This window comes from Prionailurus bengalensis, chromosome B4, assembly GCF_016509475.1.
Source record: "Prionailurus bengalensis isolate Pbe53 chromosome B4, Fcat_Pben_1.1_paternal_pri, whole genome shotgun sequence".
Lineage (NCBI taxonomy): Eukaryota > Metazoa > Chordata > Mammalia > Carnivora > Felidae > Prionailurus > Prionailurus bengalensis.
In genome coordinates, this window is record NC_057358.1 from 99015812 (window position 1) to 99035742 (window position 19931).

The following is a 19931-nucleotide window of genomic DNA, read 5'->3' on the forward strand; positions in this document are numbered from 1 at the left end:
ATGACAATTTATAATGACTTGTTTAGTAATCAATGTCAAACAGCAATTAAAAAGTTAGAAAACTTGTGGTAACTTACAGGTACAGCAAAGCATGTTTTATGTCTAAGGGGGAAGAAAGTGAACACTGACTAAAACATGAAATTATATACAGAAAAGGTCAGCCAGAACAGAGGTGTAAAACTCAGAAGCAAGCAAAAGAGGTGAGATTAATGAGTAGAAAGCCCATGCAGAAAGCCCACCTTGAGTGTTGACATTTATGGAGGCTTATTGTAGGAGAGGTTAGAATCACCCTCAGGCATACTGATTTAGAGGCCTGCGTAAACAAAAAGCAGATCAGAAGCAGAAGCCACACTGATTCAAAGGATCTGATGTTGAAAACTGACTAGCAAACTAGAAGAGATGGATATAAAAACCACACAGGCTCGGGGCGCCTGGGTGGCGCAGTCGGTTAAGCGTCCGACTTCAGCCAGGTCACGATCTCGCGGTCCGTGAGTTCGAGCCCCGCGTCGGGCTCTGGGCTGATGGCTCAGAGCCTGGAGCCTGTTTCCGATTCTGTGTCTCCCTCTCTCTCTGCCCTTCCCCCGTTCATGCTCTGTCTCTCTCTGTCCCAAAAATAAATAAACGATGAAAAAAAATTAAAAAAAAAAAAAAACCACACAGGCTCACTGCTTCTGTTGTTGACTTAAGTGGTTAAAAATTAAAATGTTTCTACCTACATTTTATTTTTTTTTTTAATTTTTTTTTCAACGTTTATTTATTTTTGGGACAGAGAGAGACAGAGCATGAACGGGGGAGGGGCAGAGAGAGAGGGAGACACAGAATCGGAAACAGGCTCCAGGCTCTGAGCCATCAGCCCAGAGCCTGATGTGGGGCTCGAACTCACGGACCGCGAGATCGTGACCTGGCTGAAGTCGGACGCTTAACCGACTGCGCCACCCAGGCGCCCCTCTACCTACATTTTAAAAATAAATCAGTATTGGGGCGCCTGGGTGGCTCAGTCAGTTAGGTATCCGACTTCGGCTCAGTTCATGATCTCACGGTTCGTGGGTTCAAGCCCCGCATCAGGCTCTGAGCCCATCCAGCTTAGAGCCTGGAGCCTGTTTCAGATTCTGTGTCTGCCTCTCTCTCTGCCCCTCCTCCACTCGCGCTCTGTCTCCCTTTGTCTCAAAAATAAATAAACTTTAAAAAAAATTAAAAATAAATCAGTACTAATTTCAAACGCATTCAAAGTGTACTTACACAAACATTTCCTTGGGCAGGTGTGGGGGTGATGATAAACGCCTGCTACCACAATGAAGTAAAATGTATGTGATGCTGAATTTAGTGAATTAAAATGATTGTGAGTAAAAGAAATCCACTAACACCCAGATGGCTTTGGATGAAATCAAGAACACTCAATAGGCCTTAAGTATCAGTAATACTCATTTCAAGTGTAACTGCAGGAACATATCAAAGTAAGCCTTATCTGGGATACTGTTTTGTCTTATAAAGCAGCCTTTTTTAATTTTAGGATAATCCTGGTAAGATTCCTTATTCTATTAAACATAAATATCTCAATAATAATAGGCATATAAAATAATGTTTATGTTGTTTTAGTAAAAGAACTATAGTAAAGTAGTAACTTGGTCATCCACAGAAAATAGTACATAGTTCGGAGACTGATTACACATTGTTGTCAATTCAGAACATACTAATTCCGGATGATTATAATTCCAATAAAATATATATTGACTTCCCTCTCAATGATAATGATAATGTAACTGGCTAAAACTGTAATGTTTTATTATATTTAGGTTATTTAAGCCAGAATTTTCCCAACTTTGGAACCACCACACACTGGTATTTCATCAACTCATTACTAATATGTCTAAGATATTAATCACCTGGGGGTGTCTGGGCTGGCCAGTGGACTCCAGCTTCAAGCAGCTTGGTCTGATTACCCCAGGACACTATAGAAATGTCATTATCTATTTGTATCAGACCTGCCCTAAGCGATCCTCATCCAACAATCCAAATGATTTTATAAAAGATGCAATTTAGAGTTAATATTGAGAATCTAGAGCTTTGCTTCCCTTTTCCTTAAAAAAAAGAATAATTACTTGATTCCTGCCCTTTTCCTTAACGTGCTGGAATTTCTCTAGTCTTATTTGCTTATCACTTTCAAAAAACTAACTAGGTTACTTTGGAGGCAGGGGTGATGCTAAATTAAACCCACTGACAAAAACAGCAGCCAATTAACATTTTTAATAGCATAAACTAAATTTTTACAAACTCTTAAAGATTCAAGACTATTTTTCCACGGTAAATATACCAAACAGCAACCATTGGTAAAAATAAGGACTCGATTTACTCATTAGTGAACATCCACCTCAGTCCAAATTCAATTGTTGCAATTATTTATTCAGTTTTAAGTCTGGAAAATCTTGGAGGGCAAATGAACTTAATGGGTTAACAAGTAAATAAAAATACTGGTAACTTACGGCATCAGACTTCCTCATACACCATGGTGCATTGTACGGGATGTCTGCATAACCCTGCTGTAAGAGGGCCTTCCTATCCAGAGTTGTAAGACCATCAATGATGGCTGCTTCACCTTGTACACACTGCAAGTGAAAGCAATAAATAAACTCATGAGAGTTTGTACTCAGTTCACATACTTGGCATATTTGTTTTTAACAAAATAGAGTATTAAATCACCTCTGAACATATCAATAGTTATTTGTGTAGCAGTTAACAGTACAATCTCTGACAATCAGATCGCCTATTTGAATCCAGTTCTTCCACCTTCTAGCTAGATGACCTCTCTGTGCCTTGGCTTACTCATGGCAATGGGAATTATAACAGTATCTACTTCACACACACACACACACACACACACACACACACACACACACAGATTAAATGCCCAACACCTATAAAAGTATCTGATATAGAGTCAGCATTAGATACAAAGTAGCAACTATTATAACTATTATTGTCCATTTGAGTCTTTGTAAAGTTAATAAAAATGGGCAATGTCCACTCCTTCATACAATGAAATTCAGAAGTACTAAGAGATGGGGTTTATCCTTTAAGGTAAAGGATTCTCTGGGATCCTAAAGACAAACACTAAATTTTTTCTCTGAATATAAGATGTACTTATATTCCCTTAACAACAACAACAAAAATGTCCCAGTGGGATAGCAATTGCCAAAAACATAATAGATTTCAAGAGTTTTTCCTCCAGGGTTTGTTCTCACTTAAATCCTTCTCGAAAGGTCACACTCCATGTTCATACTCTACTCTGTCTTCATGACCTTTGACTACTACATGAAATCTTATACATTTGTTTGTGAATTATTGCCTGCCTCTCCTGCTAGACATTCCATTAGGGTGGAACTGTCTTTTCTATTGCAGTATCCCTGATGCCTGAACAGGACCACACATTGTGAACACTCGATATTTATTCAACAAATGAATAACACATCTTATATAAGTATTAACTATTGGGAAATCAATTTATGAGGATACTTTATAATTTTATTTATTTACCTGCTAATATATTTGTTTTTCCTGCATAGTGATTTATTTTAACAGGCATCAAAAAAGATGTTTAGCATTATATAAGGTAAATTAAGCTGATTAAATTAACAGATTATGTTCAAGTATAAGCAAAGGTCTGCACTAAGTTTAGACTGAAAAACACTTTCAAAAGATTTTTATTTATTTTGTTTCAGCTTATTTTTATCCTTTTACAAAAGGGAAAGGGTGACATTTCCCCCTTGGTATGTCAAATTTAACCTCCCCAGACCAGACTTCCTGGTGGTCTTCCCTCCCCTTCCAATTGTTCAGGCCCAAAACTTTAGAGGCATCCTTCATCATCTCTTTCTCCTAAGCCTGCAACCAAACCATCAACAAATATTCTCAGCAAATATTCTCAATTATTCAAAATCTACCCAGAATCTGGTTTCTCATCATGACCACTTCTTATCCAACTCTGCTGCCATTGTCCTCATCTCCTGTGTGGCTTATTGTGACAGACGCCACAAATATCTTTCCGCTTCCAGCTTCGCCCCATTCTTCACAAAACCCATCCTCAACACAGCAAAGGCACTTTCTGCCTCAGAGTAAAAGGCAAAGTTCTTACGTGGTCTACAAGGCCTCGCAAATCTGCCTCCCCGGCCTCCCTTAACTCTCTCCTCATCTCTCCCTTCCTCTTCCTCCTCTGACCACACCATCCTCCTTGGTATTTCTTCTTTTTTTAGTGTTTATTTATTTATTTTGATAGAGAGAGCCAGCATGGGAACAGGCAGAGAGAAGAGAGAGAGAGAGAGAGAGACAGAGAGAAAGAGAGAGAGAGAGAGTGAGAGAGAATCACAAGCAGGCTCCGTGCTGTCAGCACAGAACCTGACTCGTGGCTCAAACCCACAAACTGGGAGATCATGACCTGAGCCAAAATCAAGAATCAAAGGCTTAACCAACTGAGCCACCCAGGTCCCCCATCCTCCTTGATATTTCTTGAACACTCTATGCTCCCTCCTGCTTCCTGACACTCAAGAGTTTATTCTGAGTGGCTTGTGCATCACCTCTTGTGCACCAGTCGTGTGCTGAAATGCTACCTATGGGAAAGATCTTTCTTCCCTGGTGATCCTGTACAAGTTGCAATCCCAACCTTGAACCCTGGTCTTCCCAGTTCCCCTCCATTCATAGCATTTATCACCATCTGTCAGGCTAGATGGGTTGATTCATTCATTCATTCACTAATATTTTTTTCTTGCTAAGTCCTTCCACGATGATATATATTCTGTAAGGGCAAAAATATTTGTTTTATTTACTGACTTAATTACTGTTTTCTATAAAATTGAAGTTTAATGATTTTCATGCTTTATTTAAAGATATTTCATTATTTAAAATATAAGTTCACATTTTGGGAAATAATTTGACAATAAGGATTCATCAGCTTTTTACACTAAATGGAAGGAAACTCAACAAAGGAAATCTGCCGTTAAACAAGCTGAGGGGAACTTTTATCTTACTGTTTAATTAATTATCTGTTGACTGATAATATCAGTTTGACTAATGGGTGATTATGACCTTTAGTAATTGTCCTAGGTCCTAAATAAGTCTAACTTTAGCTTTTTTTTTAATCAGTAAAAAGAATCAATTTACATGTTGTTCCCTACTTTATCAAGAGGCTTACATTTCTGATATCAGAGAGCCCTTCTATTTCCAGAGATTACTATTCCAATGCGAATTAATGTAATTGTAAACAGTTTTACTAATAGCCCATGTATACAGCAATTTTGATTTTCGTAATGGCAAAAATCTAAAAAAATATCAAATAAGTTGTTCGAACCCTTAAGTACAAAATTATTATGTATAGAAACCAGGTCTTTTTGCAAGACTATCAAGAACACATGAAATAATAATTGTATACATTTATATGTAGATTTTAAAAATCAAAGCAAAACAGAATTTTTTTCCAAAAGAAAATATGCATATGCTGGCTTCTATAAAGTTCTTTATTCATACTATAAGTGTTTACCAAACATATGGGAAGCTTTGCAAGAAATATTGGTTCCTCTCTTAACCAAAAATAAACAAATGCCCTCATCTGAACACATGTTCAAGGAAATCAAAGCTTCGCTTGAAAATATTTTAAACTACTTTGCTGCAGCAAATAGAGCATGAGCTTTTAGATATCTTCAGTCTATTTCCCCAACACTATTACAGTGATCTAAATATTACATGGTAAAACTTATAAATAAATGGCCGGATGCTACAGGGCTGTGAAATTATCCTGCCTATGATTATAGACATTAGATTATTACATTTGTATACATCTGTTTGGATCTGGGATATGTGTCTTAACATAATAGAGACAAAATAATCCCATAACTTTCGTTACTCTTTCCACTAAACACCATGTGATGTAGTAGTTAGTTCAAGATAGTTCCTACATGGATAGATGATATGCCATACCTACTCATAAATTAATCAATTCTTTTTACCTATAAAAAATGTTAAGCTGATACAATCATCAAACTTCCCTGAAAATACAATATTCTTACAAAAAGTTAACTATTACATCCAACTATTATCTCTTTTATGGCTAGTAGTGTCATAAACAATGTTTCTAAACCTTTCTTTCCACATTTCAAGGTTGACCTTTCCAATATGCTTACGAAAAGCCATTAAATATATTATGGTTAGTTTGCTCTCATGGTCATGAATGGTGAATTTACATCTAATTAATATTAAATAAAAGCATAACTTTAGTAATTCATGATGTTAAAAAAACATCTCCCAACATGACGCAGAAGAAAATCACGGAGTGATGACAGTTTTAGAATAAAATAGGGTCACTGTCACATCTGTAATCACTTTTCAACTTTAAAATTTAGACTGTGAGGGGCATCTGGGTGGCTCAGTCGGTTAAAGCGTCCAACTTCAGCTCAGGTCATGACCTCACAGTTCGTGAGTTCGAACCCCGCGTCAGGCTCTGTGTGAGAACTCAGAGCCTGGAGCCTGCTTCAGATTCTGTGTGTGTCTCTCTCTCTGCCCCTCTCCAACTCATAGTCTGTCTGTCTGTCTGTCTCTCTCTCTCTTTCTCACAAAATAAATAATTAAAAAACAATTTTAATTTAGACTGTGAGACAAAGAGAGTTCAGGATAGCTACATCAAAAACAGCTTTGTGATATTGTCTTATTTCCAATCCCAAAATAATGAAAACTTCTAACAGAGAAAAGATGACTAGGTCATCTGGCTAGAGTTTTCACATTTGAAAATGATAAATAATAAACCCTTAGAGTAGTTATTAAGAATAAACTAGTTAATGCAAGCAAAGCACTTCAAATAGTCCCTAGAACACAAAAACAAATGCTAGCTACTATACTTACTGTGACTAACAGCAAGACACCCCAGACAAAAAGACTTCTCTGATACATGGAATTTCTTTTTTTTTTTTAATTACATCAGAACTTCATGAAGTCTCATACAATACCTTGTCATCTACCTTGTTTCTTGGAGACTGTTGCGTGACACCTGGTTTTGGATTTTCTGCATTTCTCTGACTGTACTGTTTATATCCCTCTTTCATTTCAGTTTTATGTTGCTGATATTTTAGTTTATATTTGCTTGTTGGTCCTGGTAGGTTTTCAGGTATTATGTCTTGCTCCTAGATGTAAAAATAAAAAGCATGTTATCCACCAGAAAAAAAAGAGAAAAAAATGAAAATAATTATTAATTTTCCTTATTAACATACACAGGTTTATCATTTACCTTAACATTTATGCTTAAGAAACAGATCATTATGATCTACATGCTAAACAGAGGTCATATGTAAAATATTTCACTGGTACAGCATCACTGAGCAACCAAAGCAAGTTGAACTGCTCAGGATGGACTGTGGTCGTTAAGTACCAGGAAGCTTATACTTTGTTTCCCAGCTGAAGATCAGTCCTGGTGCTATGAAACTGGTGGGTTAAAATGAATATGCGCAGTACTAAGTGGGATATATGAAAAGCCATCCTAAAATAAAATTAAATAACATTTATTATGGGCTCTATGCAATATTGTGTCCAAATGTTTTTTATAGTAAATACCAAGTAAAAATTACCTCCTCATCAGAGTCAACAAGGCTTCCCAAATCAAGTCGTGGAACCCTGAAAGAAATAATCTATGCATCCCATTACTTTTTAAAATGAGGCTTTAATAGTTGCAAGTCATACATGCTGCATCTTATATAAAAAGGTACACTAAAGCCAGTGGTGTGCTGCACCTACCAGCTGTGAGAGGCTTGTGTTACATAAAGGTTCAGTAGTTTTTGAGCTAGTTGTTAACAAAGCATTATTAAAGATAAAATTATATAAACTTCTAATTAAATAAGCTATATTAAAAACAAAGGTCATGGGGCGCCTGGGTGGCGCAGTCGGTTAAACGTCCGACTTCAGCCAGGTCACGATCTCGCGGTGCGTGAGTTCGAGCCCGGCGTCAGGCTCTGGGCTGATGGCTCGGAGCCTGGAGCCTGTTTCCGATTCTGCCCCTCTCTCTCTGCCCTCTCTCCCTCTCTCTCTGCCCCTCCCCCGCTCATGCTCTATCTCTCTCTGTCCCAAAAATAAATAAACGTTGAAAAAAAAATTTAAAAAAAAAAAAAAAAACAAAGGTCATAAATACTTGAAGTCATCACTTCTTAATGGCTTTACTGTGCTTCACTATTATCTATGTTCTAGAAGTTATTTACACCTATGGTATTTGTGTGGTAGTATAACGGTGTGCATCTCTTTCCAAGTCTGGGTTCAGTAATATTACACATAGCTTGAAATCAGCCACAGCAGGATGATTGACACAGAAATTGGCAAATGCTATGAATCAGGACTTGATTTATTATTTTGTTGATTTCTGAGACTCAAAACAGTAGTGAAGAAAACATTAATGGTACAGATTAAACTTAAAAAGTGTATCGTATCTGTAATTGGCACATTACAAATAACAAAAACTGAGGAAATATTGTACCAGAATTTGAAACTTTTATTTAAGTCAACAACTAAATCACTCACATCACTTTGCAATAAATGAAAATATCAACCAATGTTCATAAATTGAACTAATGGTTCGCCAGCTGCAGATACAAGAATTCAGCAGAAAACAAAAAGCATTCCGTGAGAATCAATTGGCTACATGGAATTTCCAAAGGAGAGTTTATATATTTATTAGTATTTGTAAATTGCCTACTATATATCTTCCATAGGAGTAAAATTTATAACCAACTTAAAAAATACTTAAGTTTATGTATGATTAACAAGTAAAATTTTAAATAAACTTATAGTACACTTATAAACTTATAGTACTCAGAAAACCAGTTGTTAAACATTTAACATGAATGGGATTCATTGTCAGTACACACTGAATATATTTATCTAAGGCTTGCACCTACCTCTATTCTTTGTCTAGATGAGTACAGAGGTATCTGTTACGTAGAACCACATGAAATTGCTGATACTTATTAATTTCATACGGTTCAGCCTAACAAATTACTAGGGTTTTAACTTCTATTATCTAATAAGTCCTGTAGTCTAAAATACTTGAAAAAATATAAAAATAATAACCTTCCAAATTTTAAAAGGCAAAAATGTACAATATAAAACATGAATTAATGTAGTCCATCCAAACCTAAAATCATTTAAATAAGATTGACAAAATTGTCATATTTCTCAAGATAAGGTTAGGGTCACAGATACTTTTCATTAAATTCATTTTGACTATCCTAGTTTTAAAATTCAAAATTTCATACATTTCTCTAATAAATTCACTTAGCTCAATTTTCTAAATAAAACAATAGTTTAACTTTTTCAGGAAAATGTAAGAATATTAAAGAAAATAAAAAACAAGACAAGTAGTACCCTCAATCCTATCATCCTGCTTCCATTATGGCATAGCAATTTTCAGGCCATCTACATGAATATCAATTTTTTTGCAATTCACAATCACAGCTACATATAAAATTTTGCTTTATTTTTTTTTTATTTGTTAACGTATTATATATGTTCGCCCATTAAATAGCTCAAATGTGAAGAAATGTGACTTACACAGGTAGGCAAGGATTCTGGATTGCCCGTGATTTGGAAGTCCGTCCTTGCTTTAATTAAAAGAAAAAATCAGTATGTATATACCCTTTATTTATACGTTAAAAGATAAGCAATGAGTCAATTCAGTAAAGCTGATTATTATTTTCTCAGTAAACTTCATAGAAGAAATATTTATTAAGGCTCTCCTTACTATGCTTGAGACACAGAAATAGGATGATAAGCAACACAGACAATCTTTACCCTCATGGTGCCCTGTCTGCTGGGGAAGACATTCATTCAAACAAACAATAATGCGGAAAAACACGTGCTATGACAGAGCAACTACATATAGGATGTGTACCCAACAAGTCTAGGAAACTGAGGACGTTTTTTCAAAAACAAAAAAAAGTAACCTTGAAATGGAACTCTGAAGGGTAAGTAGCAGTTAGCCAGATAAAGGCAGAAGGGAGAATATTGCTTTAGTCAGGAAACAACTCATCCTGCACTAGCCCACAGGCAAGAGCTAGCAGCTAGACAGGGCTGAAATCCAGAGCAAGGAGATCGTGGCCAGAACTGTTCCATAATACAAGTCAGAGAACTTGGACCTTGCCCTAAAGGTAATGTGAAAACTGCAGGATTTAAGCAAAGAAGAGACAAATATATACATGTATACATTTGTAGATGTTCAGTATTATTTCCAAAAAATTGTGCAAAGACATGAAATTTACTCATGATAAATTGAGTGGTGAGCTCATGGTGGTGAGCTCAGCCACCATGGAATAAGAAATACATATGAGTCATAGAGAAATTCAAGTTAATAAGTGCAGCAAACAATTCATCAACACTTCTAGCTTACTTCTTAAATGTTATCTAACTGGTCATTTTTGTGATACTGACAATAAGTATAGAAATTACATTCAAGGGGCACCTGGGTGGCTCAGTCTGTTAAGCATCCAGCTTTTGATTTTGGCTCAGGTCATGATCTCACAGTTCACAGGTTTGAGCCTCGCATCATGTTCTGCACTGACAGCACGGAGCCTGCTTGGGATTTTCTCCATCCCTGTCTCTCTCTGCCCCTCCCTCACACTCTTTCTCTCTCTCTCAAAATAAATAAATTAAAAAAAAAAAAAAAAGAAGAAGAAGAAATTACATGTAAGACTGAACTTCATCACTCTAATTGACCAAAGAGAACACAAATTCAATTCAGTATAAACTTTATTAATACGGCATTGTTTTAAATACTATCCTAATAAAAAGTTAAAATGCAGAAATATAAAATCACAAAATAATCAGTTAATTAGAAAAAAATATATATATATATATATAAAATAGTTGACCCTTGAGCAATGCTGGGGTTAAAGGTACTAATCACCTCCCCCCATACAGTCAAAAATGCAAATATAACTTTTGACTCCTCAAAAACTTAACTACTACTAGCCTACTATTGACTAGGAATATAAAGTCAATTGACACATATTTTATGTTATATGTACTATACGCTACATTCTTACAATAAAGTTAGCTACAGAAAATGTTATTAAGAAAATCATACTGAATAGAAAAAACATTGTATTTATTGAAAAAAATCTGCATATAAATGTACCCATGCAGTTCACACGAGTTAAAGGTCAATTGTCTATCTATAACACATACATCATAGCCTAAAGTAGCAGCACACCTCTATCATGTATCAAAGATTGTCTTAATTGTACTTGGAAAACATCGTGATATCATCTAAACTTAGGAAGAAAATCTAAACAGAATATAACTGTAGTTGTCATAATTATCACCATCATTATCCCCCAGAAAGCCTTTTATTTTTTTTAATGTTTATTTATTTATTTTGAGAAAGAGAGAGAGTTCACAAGAGCAGGGGAGGGGCAGAGAGAGGAGAAAGAGAATCCCAAGCAGGCTCTGCACTGTCAGCACAGAGCCCAGTGCAGGGTTGGATCTCAGAAACCTGAGAGTATGACCTAAGCCGAAATTAAGACTTGGGCACTTAACCAACTGGGGTACATAGGTGCCTCTGCACCATCCCTCCCCCCTCCCTCCCCCCCAGAAGGTGTTTTAATAGACCCCAGAAAGTGTTTTGACTTAAAGACAGTCTTTTAAAGTCATAGGCCTATTTTACAATGGCAGTTACCTTTCTTGTCTAATTCCAACAAAATTTTGCTAGCCAATCCAGAATGAAGGTAAATTATAGCTTATAAATCCCTGGGCCAGGAGTTGGCAAACTATGGTCCAGCTCTGTTTTATAAATAAACTTTTATTGAACCACAACCACATTGATTTATTTATGAATTGTCTATGTATTCTCATTACAACAGCAGAGTTAAGTGATTGCAACAGAGACAACAGCCCATAAAGCCAAAATTACTAGCTGGCCCTTTATTTACTTTTTTCTAAGTTTTTTATTTATTTTGAGAAGGAGAGGGAGAGAAAGAATCTCAAGTAGGCTTAGCACTGTCAATGCAGAGCCTGACACAGGGCCTGAAGCCACGAACCAGAAGATCATGACCTGAGCCAAAATCAAGTTGGAGGCTCAACTGACTGAGCCACCCAGGGACCCCTAGCTGGCTATATCCTGTCCTTTTTTTTTAAATAGACTTTATTTTTTTAGGAGTTTTAGGTTCATAGCAAAATTGAGTGGAAGATACAGATATTTCCTGTATGTCCCCTGTGATATTATGATTTGTAAGAAATATACATTTGGACATTCATATGACCAAAACAGATTTCTCATATATATTTGGTCTTGTCCAGTTCCTGGGTTACAGCTCCCAGAATCTTTGGAGTTTTCTCAAAGTTAAGAGAAATAAATGTCCTTTGTTATGTTAATGAGGTTGCTTTTGGAAAGCTCCTAAACTTGAGGGCTGGTTGCCAATAAAGCCTACCCTGTGATTGGAGGGTTGGACTTTCACTCTCACCTCCTGACCTCCAGGGAGTGGAGAAGAGGGCTAGAAGTTTAATTAATCACCAATGGTCAATGATTTAATCAACCTTGCCTATGTAATGAAACCTCCATAAAATCCCAAAAAGACAGCATTCAGAGAGCTTCTGGGTTGGTGGACACGTGGAGGTTGAGAGAGTGGCATGCCTAGAGAGGGCATGGAAGCTTCCTGCCCCTTCTCCCATACCTTGCCATACCCATCTCTTCTCTCTGGCTATTCCTGAGTTATATTTTTATAATAAACTGGTAATCTAGTAAATAAAATGTTTCTCTGAGTTCTGTGAGCCACTCTAGCAAATTAATCAAACTCAAGGAGGAGGCTGTGGGAACCTCTGACTTACATAGCTTGTAGGTCAGAAGTACCAGTATCGGAGTATCAACTCCAGCCTGTAGCCAGAAGCACAGGTAACAACCTGGGCTTGTTTGAAGTTGGAGAAGGTGTGCAGTCTTTAAAACTGAACCCTTAACCTGTGGAACCTGATGCTATCTCTGGGTTGATAGTGTCAAAACTGAGTTGAATTGTAGGTCACCCAATTGCGTCAGAGCATTGCTAGTTGAAGGTGTTGAAATTGAAACAGGGTGCTCATAACACCAAAAGACCCTATTGACCACACATATGCATAGCCTTCCCCATTATTAATATCCCTCACCAGCGTGGTACATTTGCTACAATTGATAAACCAACATTCACAAATCATCATCACTCAAAATCCATTACATTAGAGCTCACTCTTAGTGTGTATTCTATAGATTTAGACAAATTTGTAATGACTTGCATACTGTCTTTTTCCCCTTTTATTTTAAGCAACTTCCATGTTACTCCTTAAAATCATGTTCATCTAGTATTTCTCAATTGCTACATACTTTTCCAGTATTTTTTTCATTATTTAAAAAAACACACACTTTTAAAAAATACCTTTGTTTTCATCTGAGTTTTTCTATATTTCAGATTATTTCCATAGAATAGATTCCAGGGATTTTATTTGCATCAAATCACTTGAAAAATTTTATAGGTCAATACACACCACCAATCTTGTTTCCAGAAATGTGGTACCAGGTTTTTGTTTTGTTTTGTTTTTTGGGTTTTCTTATATTTGATTCTGTAGAATTTCAATTTAGACTAGTCATTTTCTAAAGAACATAATATACACATTACAAACAAATGCCTCTGCATTCCAGAAATTCAACTCCTGAAAGTTTTGCAAAGAGGTGATGATTTCTATGTAATATCCTGCTTCTCTAATTATTTCAAAAGCCAAAAAGTTAACAAAGCAGATTTAAAGACAGCAGCATGAGTCAATAAAGAAACTTTTGTATTTTCAAAACTCTATACACTAATTTTTCTAATGTCACTATTACAATGTAATTGAAATCAATTAATATAAATGATAATCAGTTAATACTGTGAATTATCATTGATGTTTTGGTCAGGTTTTTTTTATACGTCACTCTGTGCTCATCAAAAGTGCTCTCCTTAATCCCCATCACCTGTTTAAGCCATCTCCCCACCCACTTTCCCTCATGGTACCAGTTAAGAATGCACCGATTCTAAATCTGAGTATTTCAATATTACATTTTTCCTCTAATTTAATAGAGGCATAAAAGTATATCATGATGCTAATTTTCATTCCCCTGATTATCAGTGGGGCTGAACAAGTTTTTGTATTCTTATCTCCTACACATATTTCCCAGCTGTTGGTGTTTGTAATGATATCTGAGTAAAGAGCACAGATCTTGAAGTCAGAACTGGAGTTCAAAATCTTGGCAAGTCACTTAATCTCGAGGACCCACAGTCCTTCCACTTCTAAAAGTAGGTTAATAATAATACCTACCTCAAAGGTGTGTTGTAAGAATTAAGTGATATAAGTTAATGAAACATTTATCATGGTGTCTGGACAAGCAGTAGGCATTCAATATTTAGAATAATAAGAATAAAGAAATATAAATATACATCACTTGTATGTATTTCTAAACTAAAATTTATATTTACCCAATTCTGTGATGGAAACAAGGGAAAAGTAGCCGTAAATTTGTGCTTAATCAATGATTTATATACACAAGGGTGATATTATGAAGGTTTACAAAGAATAAAGGTCTTAATAGAAGCCCAGATTCTCTTCTTACCTAACACAAAATGTATACTGATACTCTCTTCTTCTTTCTACTATTCTTATTTCTTACATTTTCTACAGATACACACAGATAATTTTTAAGATAATAATATGAAAACAATAATAATAAGCTTTATTTTTACAAATAAAACTAATTCAAGCAATGACCAAGTTTTCAATTGATTATCTTCAATCCTGGCCACTCACTTCTTCAAATCTAGAAAATACGGATCCTAAATATTTGTAAGTATAAGTAGTCATAAAAAACATGAAGAAAATGGCCAATGATTTAATAAATCATTTAATGAATTTAACAAATCATTTAGTGAATAATCAGGCAATTATTTAAGAGGAAAACTATATAGCACACATACTTGCAGCAGCTTTCTTCCAGAGAATGGCTGAGTTTGACTCGCAGGAGAAGAAGCAACTCCTTTAACCTCTAAATCCATTCAAGTTCACGTATTTATCCTGCAGTATACTTTGAAAAGGGTAAAAACATTCAAAACGGTCATTCTTACTCTAATTTTAAACAAGCCATGCAAATTGCATACTACTACTACATGGAAAGAAATCATGTGGTTAATCATTCTTACTTCTTTCACTCAAATCAACTTTTTGTGGGTGAGTACATTGTGGGGCAAATGCTAGTCCGAATAGTGTTCCCCCAAAGATGTCCATGCCCTAATCAGTGGGCCCTGTGAATATGTTTACCCTATGCAACAAGGAGGACTTTTCAGATGTGATTATGTAAAGGATTTAGAGGTGTGAAAATTATCCTGGATTATCTGCAGGGCCCAATGTAATCATCAGGGTCCTTATAACAGGGAGCAGAATAATCAGAGTACGAAACAGAAGATGTAACAAAGACAGCACAGGTCAGAGAGTAGTGAAGATGCTCTACAGCTGGCTTTGAAAGTGGAGGGAGAGGTCATGAGCAGTCTCCACAAGTCAGAAGAGGCAAGGAACGAATTTTCCCCTGGAGCCTCCAGAAGGAGCCAGCCCTGCTGACATCTTAATGTTAGCCCTGTAGGACTCATTTTGTACTTCTGATATCCAGAACTATAAAATAAATAATAAATAATAAGTTAATTTATGTTGTTTCAAACCACTAAGTTTGTGGGAATTTTTCATGGTAGTGATAGAAAACTAATGCTTGTACTTCTCTACCCCAAAGTGGTATAAATTTATTTTCTTTACTTTTTTCCTAAACCTTTAGGAGTTTTGACTTTACCAGAGTAAGCTAATGAAAAATCTTGTTATGCAAACAGTATTCTTCAATACAAAGAATAAAATAGAGTGGATGGTCCAATTAGTAATTATGAGGTGACAGGTAAAACGCACGTAAGAAAATATTGAAAATCATCAACTTGCAAAGTTGTACAAAACCAAAATCCTCAGTCACCCAAATTTTGAATATTTTATTTCACACTTCAACCTTGATCATACTGAGGATATGTTGTTTAACAATTCATACTTTTTCTATTATTAGACTTGGATTTATTTTAATAGTAATTTAATTTTTAAGGAAAGATGGCATGGCATAGTGCCAGCATAGAGTTATATAGACTGATATTAAAATCCTCATTTTTTTGATACTTTCCCATAATGTAAGCTTGGGTAAGAATTTAACCTTTCCGAGCCAATATTTCTAATTTGTAAAATGCGTTTAATGTTACCACATTTCTCATCTTCCTATGTATATGGAATATGGTTATTCAATTCGTGGTAGCCATCATTATTATTATCAAAATGTAGTTTTACTGCAATGAAATCCTCTTACTGAGATATCCCAGTTCTTCACTAATTTATCTATATGGCTCCTTTTACCCCATTTCCATAGTCCCCTCCCCTAGGACCCCATGACCTAAGGCTAGATTTCTACTGTTAAGAGTAAAATCAGGAAGACTTATTAACCAACAGCAGACATATTCTGAAAACATCACAATATTGGGTTTGATAATAATTTGGCTTTTTGGCTTTTTTTTCCTGAGCTATCTTTCACAAATAAGCAACTTTCTTATTTTTTTTTACTATATTTTTTTTATTTTATTTTTTATGAAATTTATTGACAAATTGGTTTCCATACAACACCCAGTGCTCATCCCAAAAGGTGCCCTCCTCAATACCCATCACCCACCCTCTCCTCCCTCCCACCCCCCATCAACCCTCAGTTTGTTCTCAGTTTTTAACAGTCTCTTATGCTTTGGCTCTCTCCCATTCTAACCTCTTTTTTTTTTTTTCCTTCCCCTCCCCCATGGGTTCCTGTTAAGTTTCTCAGGATCCACATAAGAGTGAAACCATATGGTATCTGTCTTTCTCTGTATGGCTTATTTCACTTAGCATCACACTCTCCAGTTCCATCCACGTTAAGCAACTTTCTTAAAGTTGTTATTGCTTTGGTGGGGGGAAAGAAGGCTGTTGTTTGCTTTTAACCACATCACAAAAGCTGTTGTATTTGCCATGATGATTGGCAACCAACAAACCCAAGTTAAAACAGAGAAGCTGAGCAATCAGCTAAGTGATTTTCTCCACACACCACCCACACAATTATCTATACCTGAGAAACCATTACAGCCATTTCAAATCACTACAGGTCACGTTACATCGCCATAATTCATTTGCAAATAACAAAAACAACAAAATTTAAATACTCTTTCCAGGACTTCCTACTCCCTGTATTTCCCTAGGCTTAACACTCATTAGCTTTGACTGTAATTAACTCTTTTCGTGTCTCTAATAAACTGTCAAGACCATGAAGCTGGATTTCATGTCCTTAATATAGGAGATACATAATAAATATTAATTTAGTCAATAAATTAATGCATAGTCAAATACCTGTTCACATTTTAAACATATTCTTAGTTTCCCTTCTCTGCACATAAATGACATGATCACATGCTACATATACTGTTCTTCAAACAATAGATATGGTATTCAAAGCACGAATGGTAATCATTATTTTTCACGCTATACTGTAAGCCTCACAAAGGCAAGGACTATGGTTTTGCTCACCTTGTATCTCAGCACTTAGCAGAAAGCCCAGAAAACAGTAGGAACTTAACAACTGTTTGCCGAATAGGTGAATTCAGTCAATTCACATGTGCGTTATTTCAGACCTTGGCAGCATACAAACGGTTCATTCAGATATCACAGGAGTAGGAAAGGGCAGTGCCATCATACAGGGAACACTCCAGGATCTACAGAATTGGGGCAGTCAGGCTCCTGACACCTCTGTCAAAGAATCTTAAGATTTGGACAGGCCTGCAGAGATGAAATAGCTCAATCTTCTGATTTCCAAACTGAGGAATCAGTGACCCAAAAAAGGGGGATTTTACTTTGCCAAGTTATTTGTCAGTTATTACTGAGCATGAATTTATACCAGTTTCAGATCTCTTTCTAACACTACCCCCTTGCTGGTGGTACAGGTCAGAAGAAAGAGAGGAGAATTAGCTAGAGACTCAAGAACACCAGAAACCTAAACCTGGTGGCAAAAGAATTTCAAATAAATGGCCTGTGAGCCGATCTTTGGAATGCACACCAAAGTCTGTCCATGTCAGACGGGAATACTCAGTTGGGGTATGTTGGGGAGGAGAGGTGGCAGGAGGCAGGGAAAAGTACTTCTGAATGGCTCTGTCTCCATCCGGACTGCCGCAAGTCAAGAGATATTATAGCTGGCACGTCATGAATGTTGTTAACAAACAGATCCAAGTCTTACCACATTATCTTTAGTGCCACCAAAAAGAACAGAACTCACCTCCCACTCTTCTCATTTCTCAAGGATAATTATTTCCAATTGTAATTATCACCATTTCCCTCTTGGTTAGTGATATTAGTGACTATAATTTGCTTCTACCAAATCAGAGCATAATGGAAAGCGAAGAATAAATTGGTCAAATCCATCCCATAATCAAGGAGAGAAGAAAAAGATGAAAAGATTTAGTATTTAATCTCCATGCAAGTGAGGACCAAGTTTATCTTGGAGCCCAGGTGATAAGAAAGTATCTGAATGAACCTGGCGTCATTCTTAAGTTCAAACAGTAATTGTCGGTACACCCCTCCCCCCCAACACACACACACAAAGGTTAAGATTATGCATTAACGCAAAGTACCTGAACTAATGCTCCGCCCTCTTCCTATCGGAGATTCAAGGACTGGGGTGTGACACCAGCCAACGACAGCCAACCTGAATTGACCCAACAAGATAGGTAAAGAGCAGGTCCAGAGTGGGAAGGATGGCAAAGGTATGTATCAACGGGGCGATTCCATCGAGAACTCCCCCGAGACAGCTGAGACAAGCTGGAAAGGCACAGCTCCCAGTACACTCTGCCAAGCCCAGGCCCGCGTCTGCAGGTTGCCTAGCAACTGGCGTCCCCTTGCTGGGCCTCCAAACCCTTTCTCAAATGCAAGGAAAAGATGATCGGCCCAAATCCCTTGCTCCTTCCACGCCACCTCTTGCCCTATACTGAGTGGGGTATTTCCTCGGCCAACCCGGCCAGCGAAGCAAGCGACCCGCGGAGGTACTTTCCGGAGCGAGCTGCTGAAATCCTGTGGGGGCCTCCGAGTCTCATCCGGGGACCAGTTCCAGGGTGCCTCTAAATCCCGGCGGGGAAATGGAAGAGGATTCACTTATATATGGGCTTCTCAGGCGCAGAGACGGGACCAAAGCCCAGCCGGGATCCACCACGGGTGTTGTATATAATTCTTTTAAGTGAGTTCTCTTTAACAAATTTTATACGGCCTCTGGCAGGAGTTCAGATCCTAGAGAGATATTATGAGGGGAAAAAATTATGTTATAATGCCCGCTGTCAAGGAACTTGCAATTATTTATTTTATTTAAAAAAATTTTTTTAATGTTTATTTGAAAGAGACAGCGACAGACAGAGCATGAGCAGGGGAGGGGCAGAGAGAGAGCAAGACACAGAATCTGAAGTAGGCCCCAGGCTCTGAGCTTGCAAGCGCAGAGCCTGACATGGGGCTGGAACTCACGAACCGAGAGATCAAGACCTGAGCCAAAGTCGGCGCTTAAGGACTGAGCCTCGCAGGCGTCCCAGAACTTGCAATTATTTAAAAAGACAAGACGCAATATAGTATTATAGAGAGATATATACATACAGGTACATAGATATTTGGATATAGGGAGATATAAATTAAAATACCGATACAGGGGCGCCTGGGTGGCTCAGTCGGTTGAGCGTCCGACTTCGGCTCAGGTCACGATCTCGGGGTCCGCGAGTTCGAGCCCCGCTTCGGACTCTGGGCTGATGGCTCAGAGCCTGGATCCTGCTTCCGATTTTGTGTCTCCCTCTCTCTCTGCCCCTCCC

General features: G+C 37.1%; 1 protein-coding gene across 4 annotated transcripts in view; it reads right to left on the reverse strand.

Annotated features, from left to right (window-relative positions):
• The window catches only part of CAPS2 (calcyphosine 2), a 54164-nt gene extending 34814 nt beyond the window's left edge, over positions 1–19350 (reverse strand). The window contains exons 1-7 of one of the 4 annotated variants that reach the window (XM_043561469.1): positions 18720–19347; positions 18365–18459; positions 14982–15088; positions 9568–9617; positions 7599–7644; positions 6984–7157; positions 2481–2603 (exon numbers count right to left, since the gene is read on the reverse strand). In XM_043561469.1, coding sequence (XP_043417404.1) covers positions 2481–2603; positions 6984–7157; positions 7599–7644; positions 9568–9617; positions 14982–15059 — 471 coding nt within the window. In that variant the 5' untranslated portion in view covers positions 15060–15088; positions 18365–18459; positions 18720–19347. Of the gene's footprint in view, positions 1–2480; positions 2604–6983; positions 7158–7598; positions 7645–9567; positions 9618–14981; positions 15089–18364; positions 18460–18719 lie in introns of all 4 variants that reach the window. The other 3 variants (XM_043561473.1, XM_043561471.1, XM_043561472.1) reach the window with 3 other exon arrangements.
• Between the last annotated feature and the right edge of the window lie 581 nt (positions 19351–19931).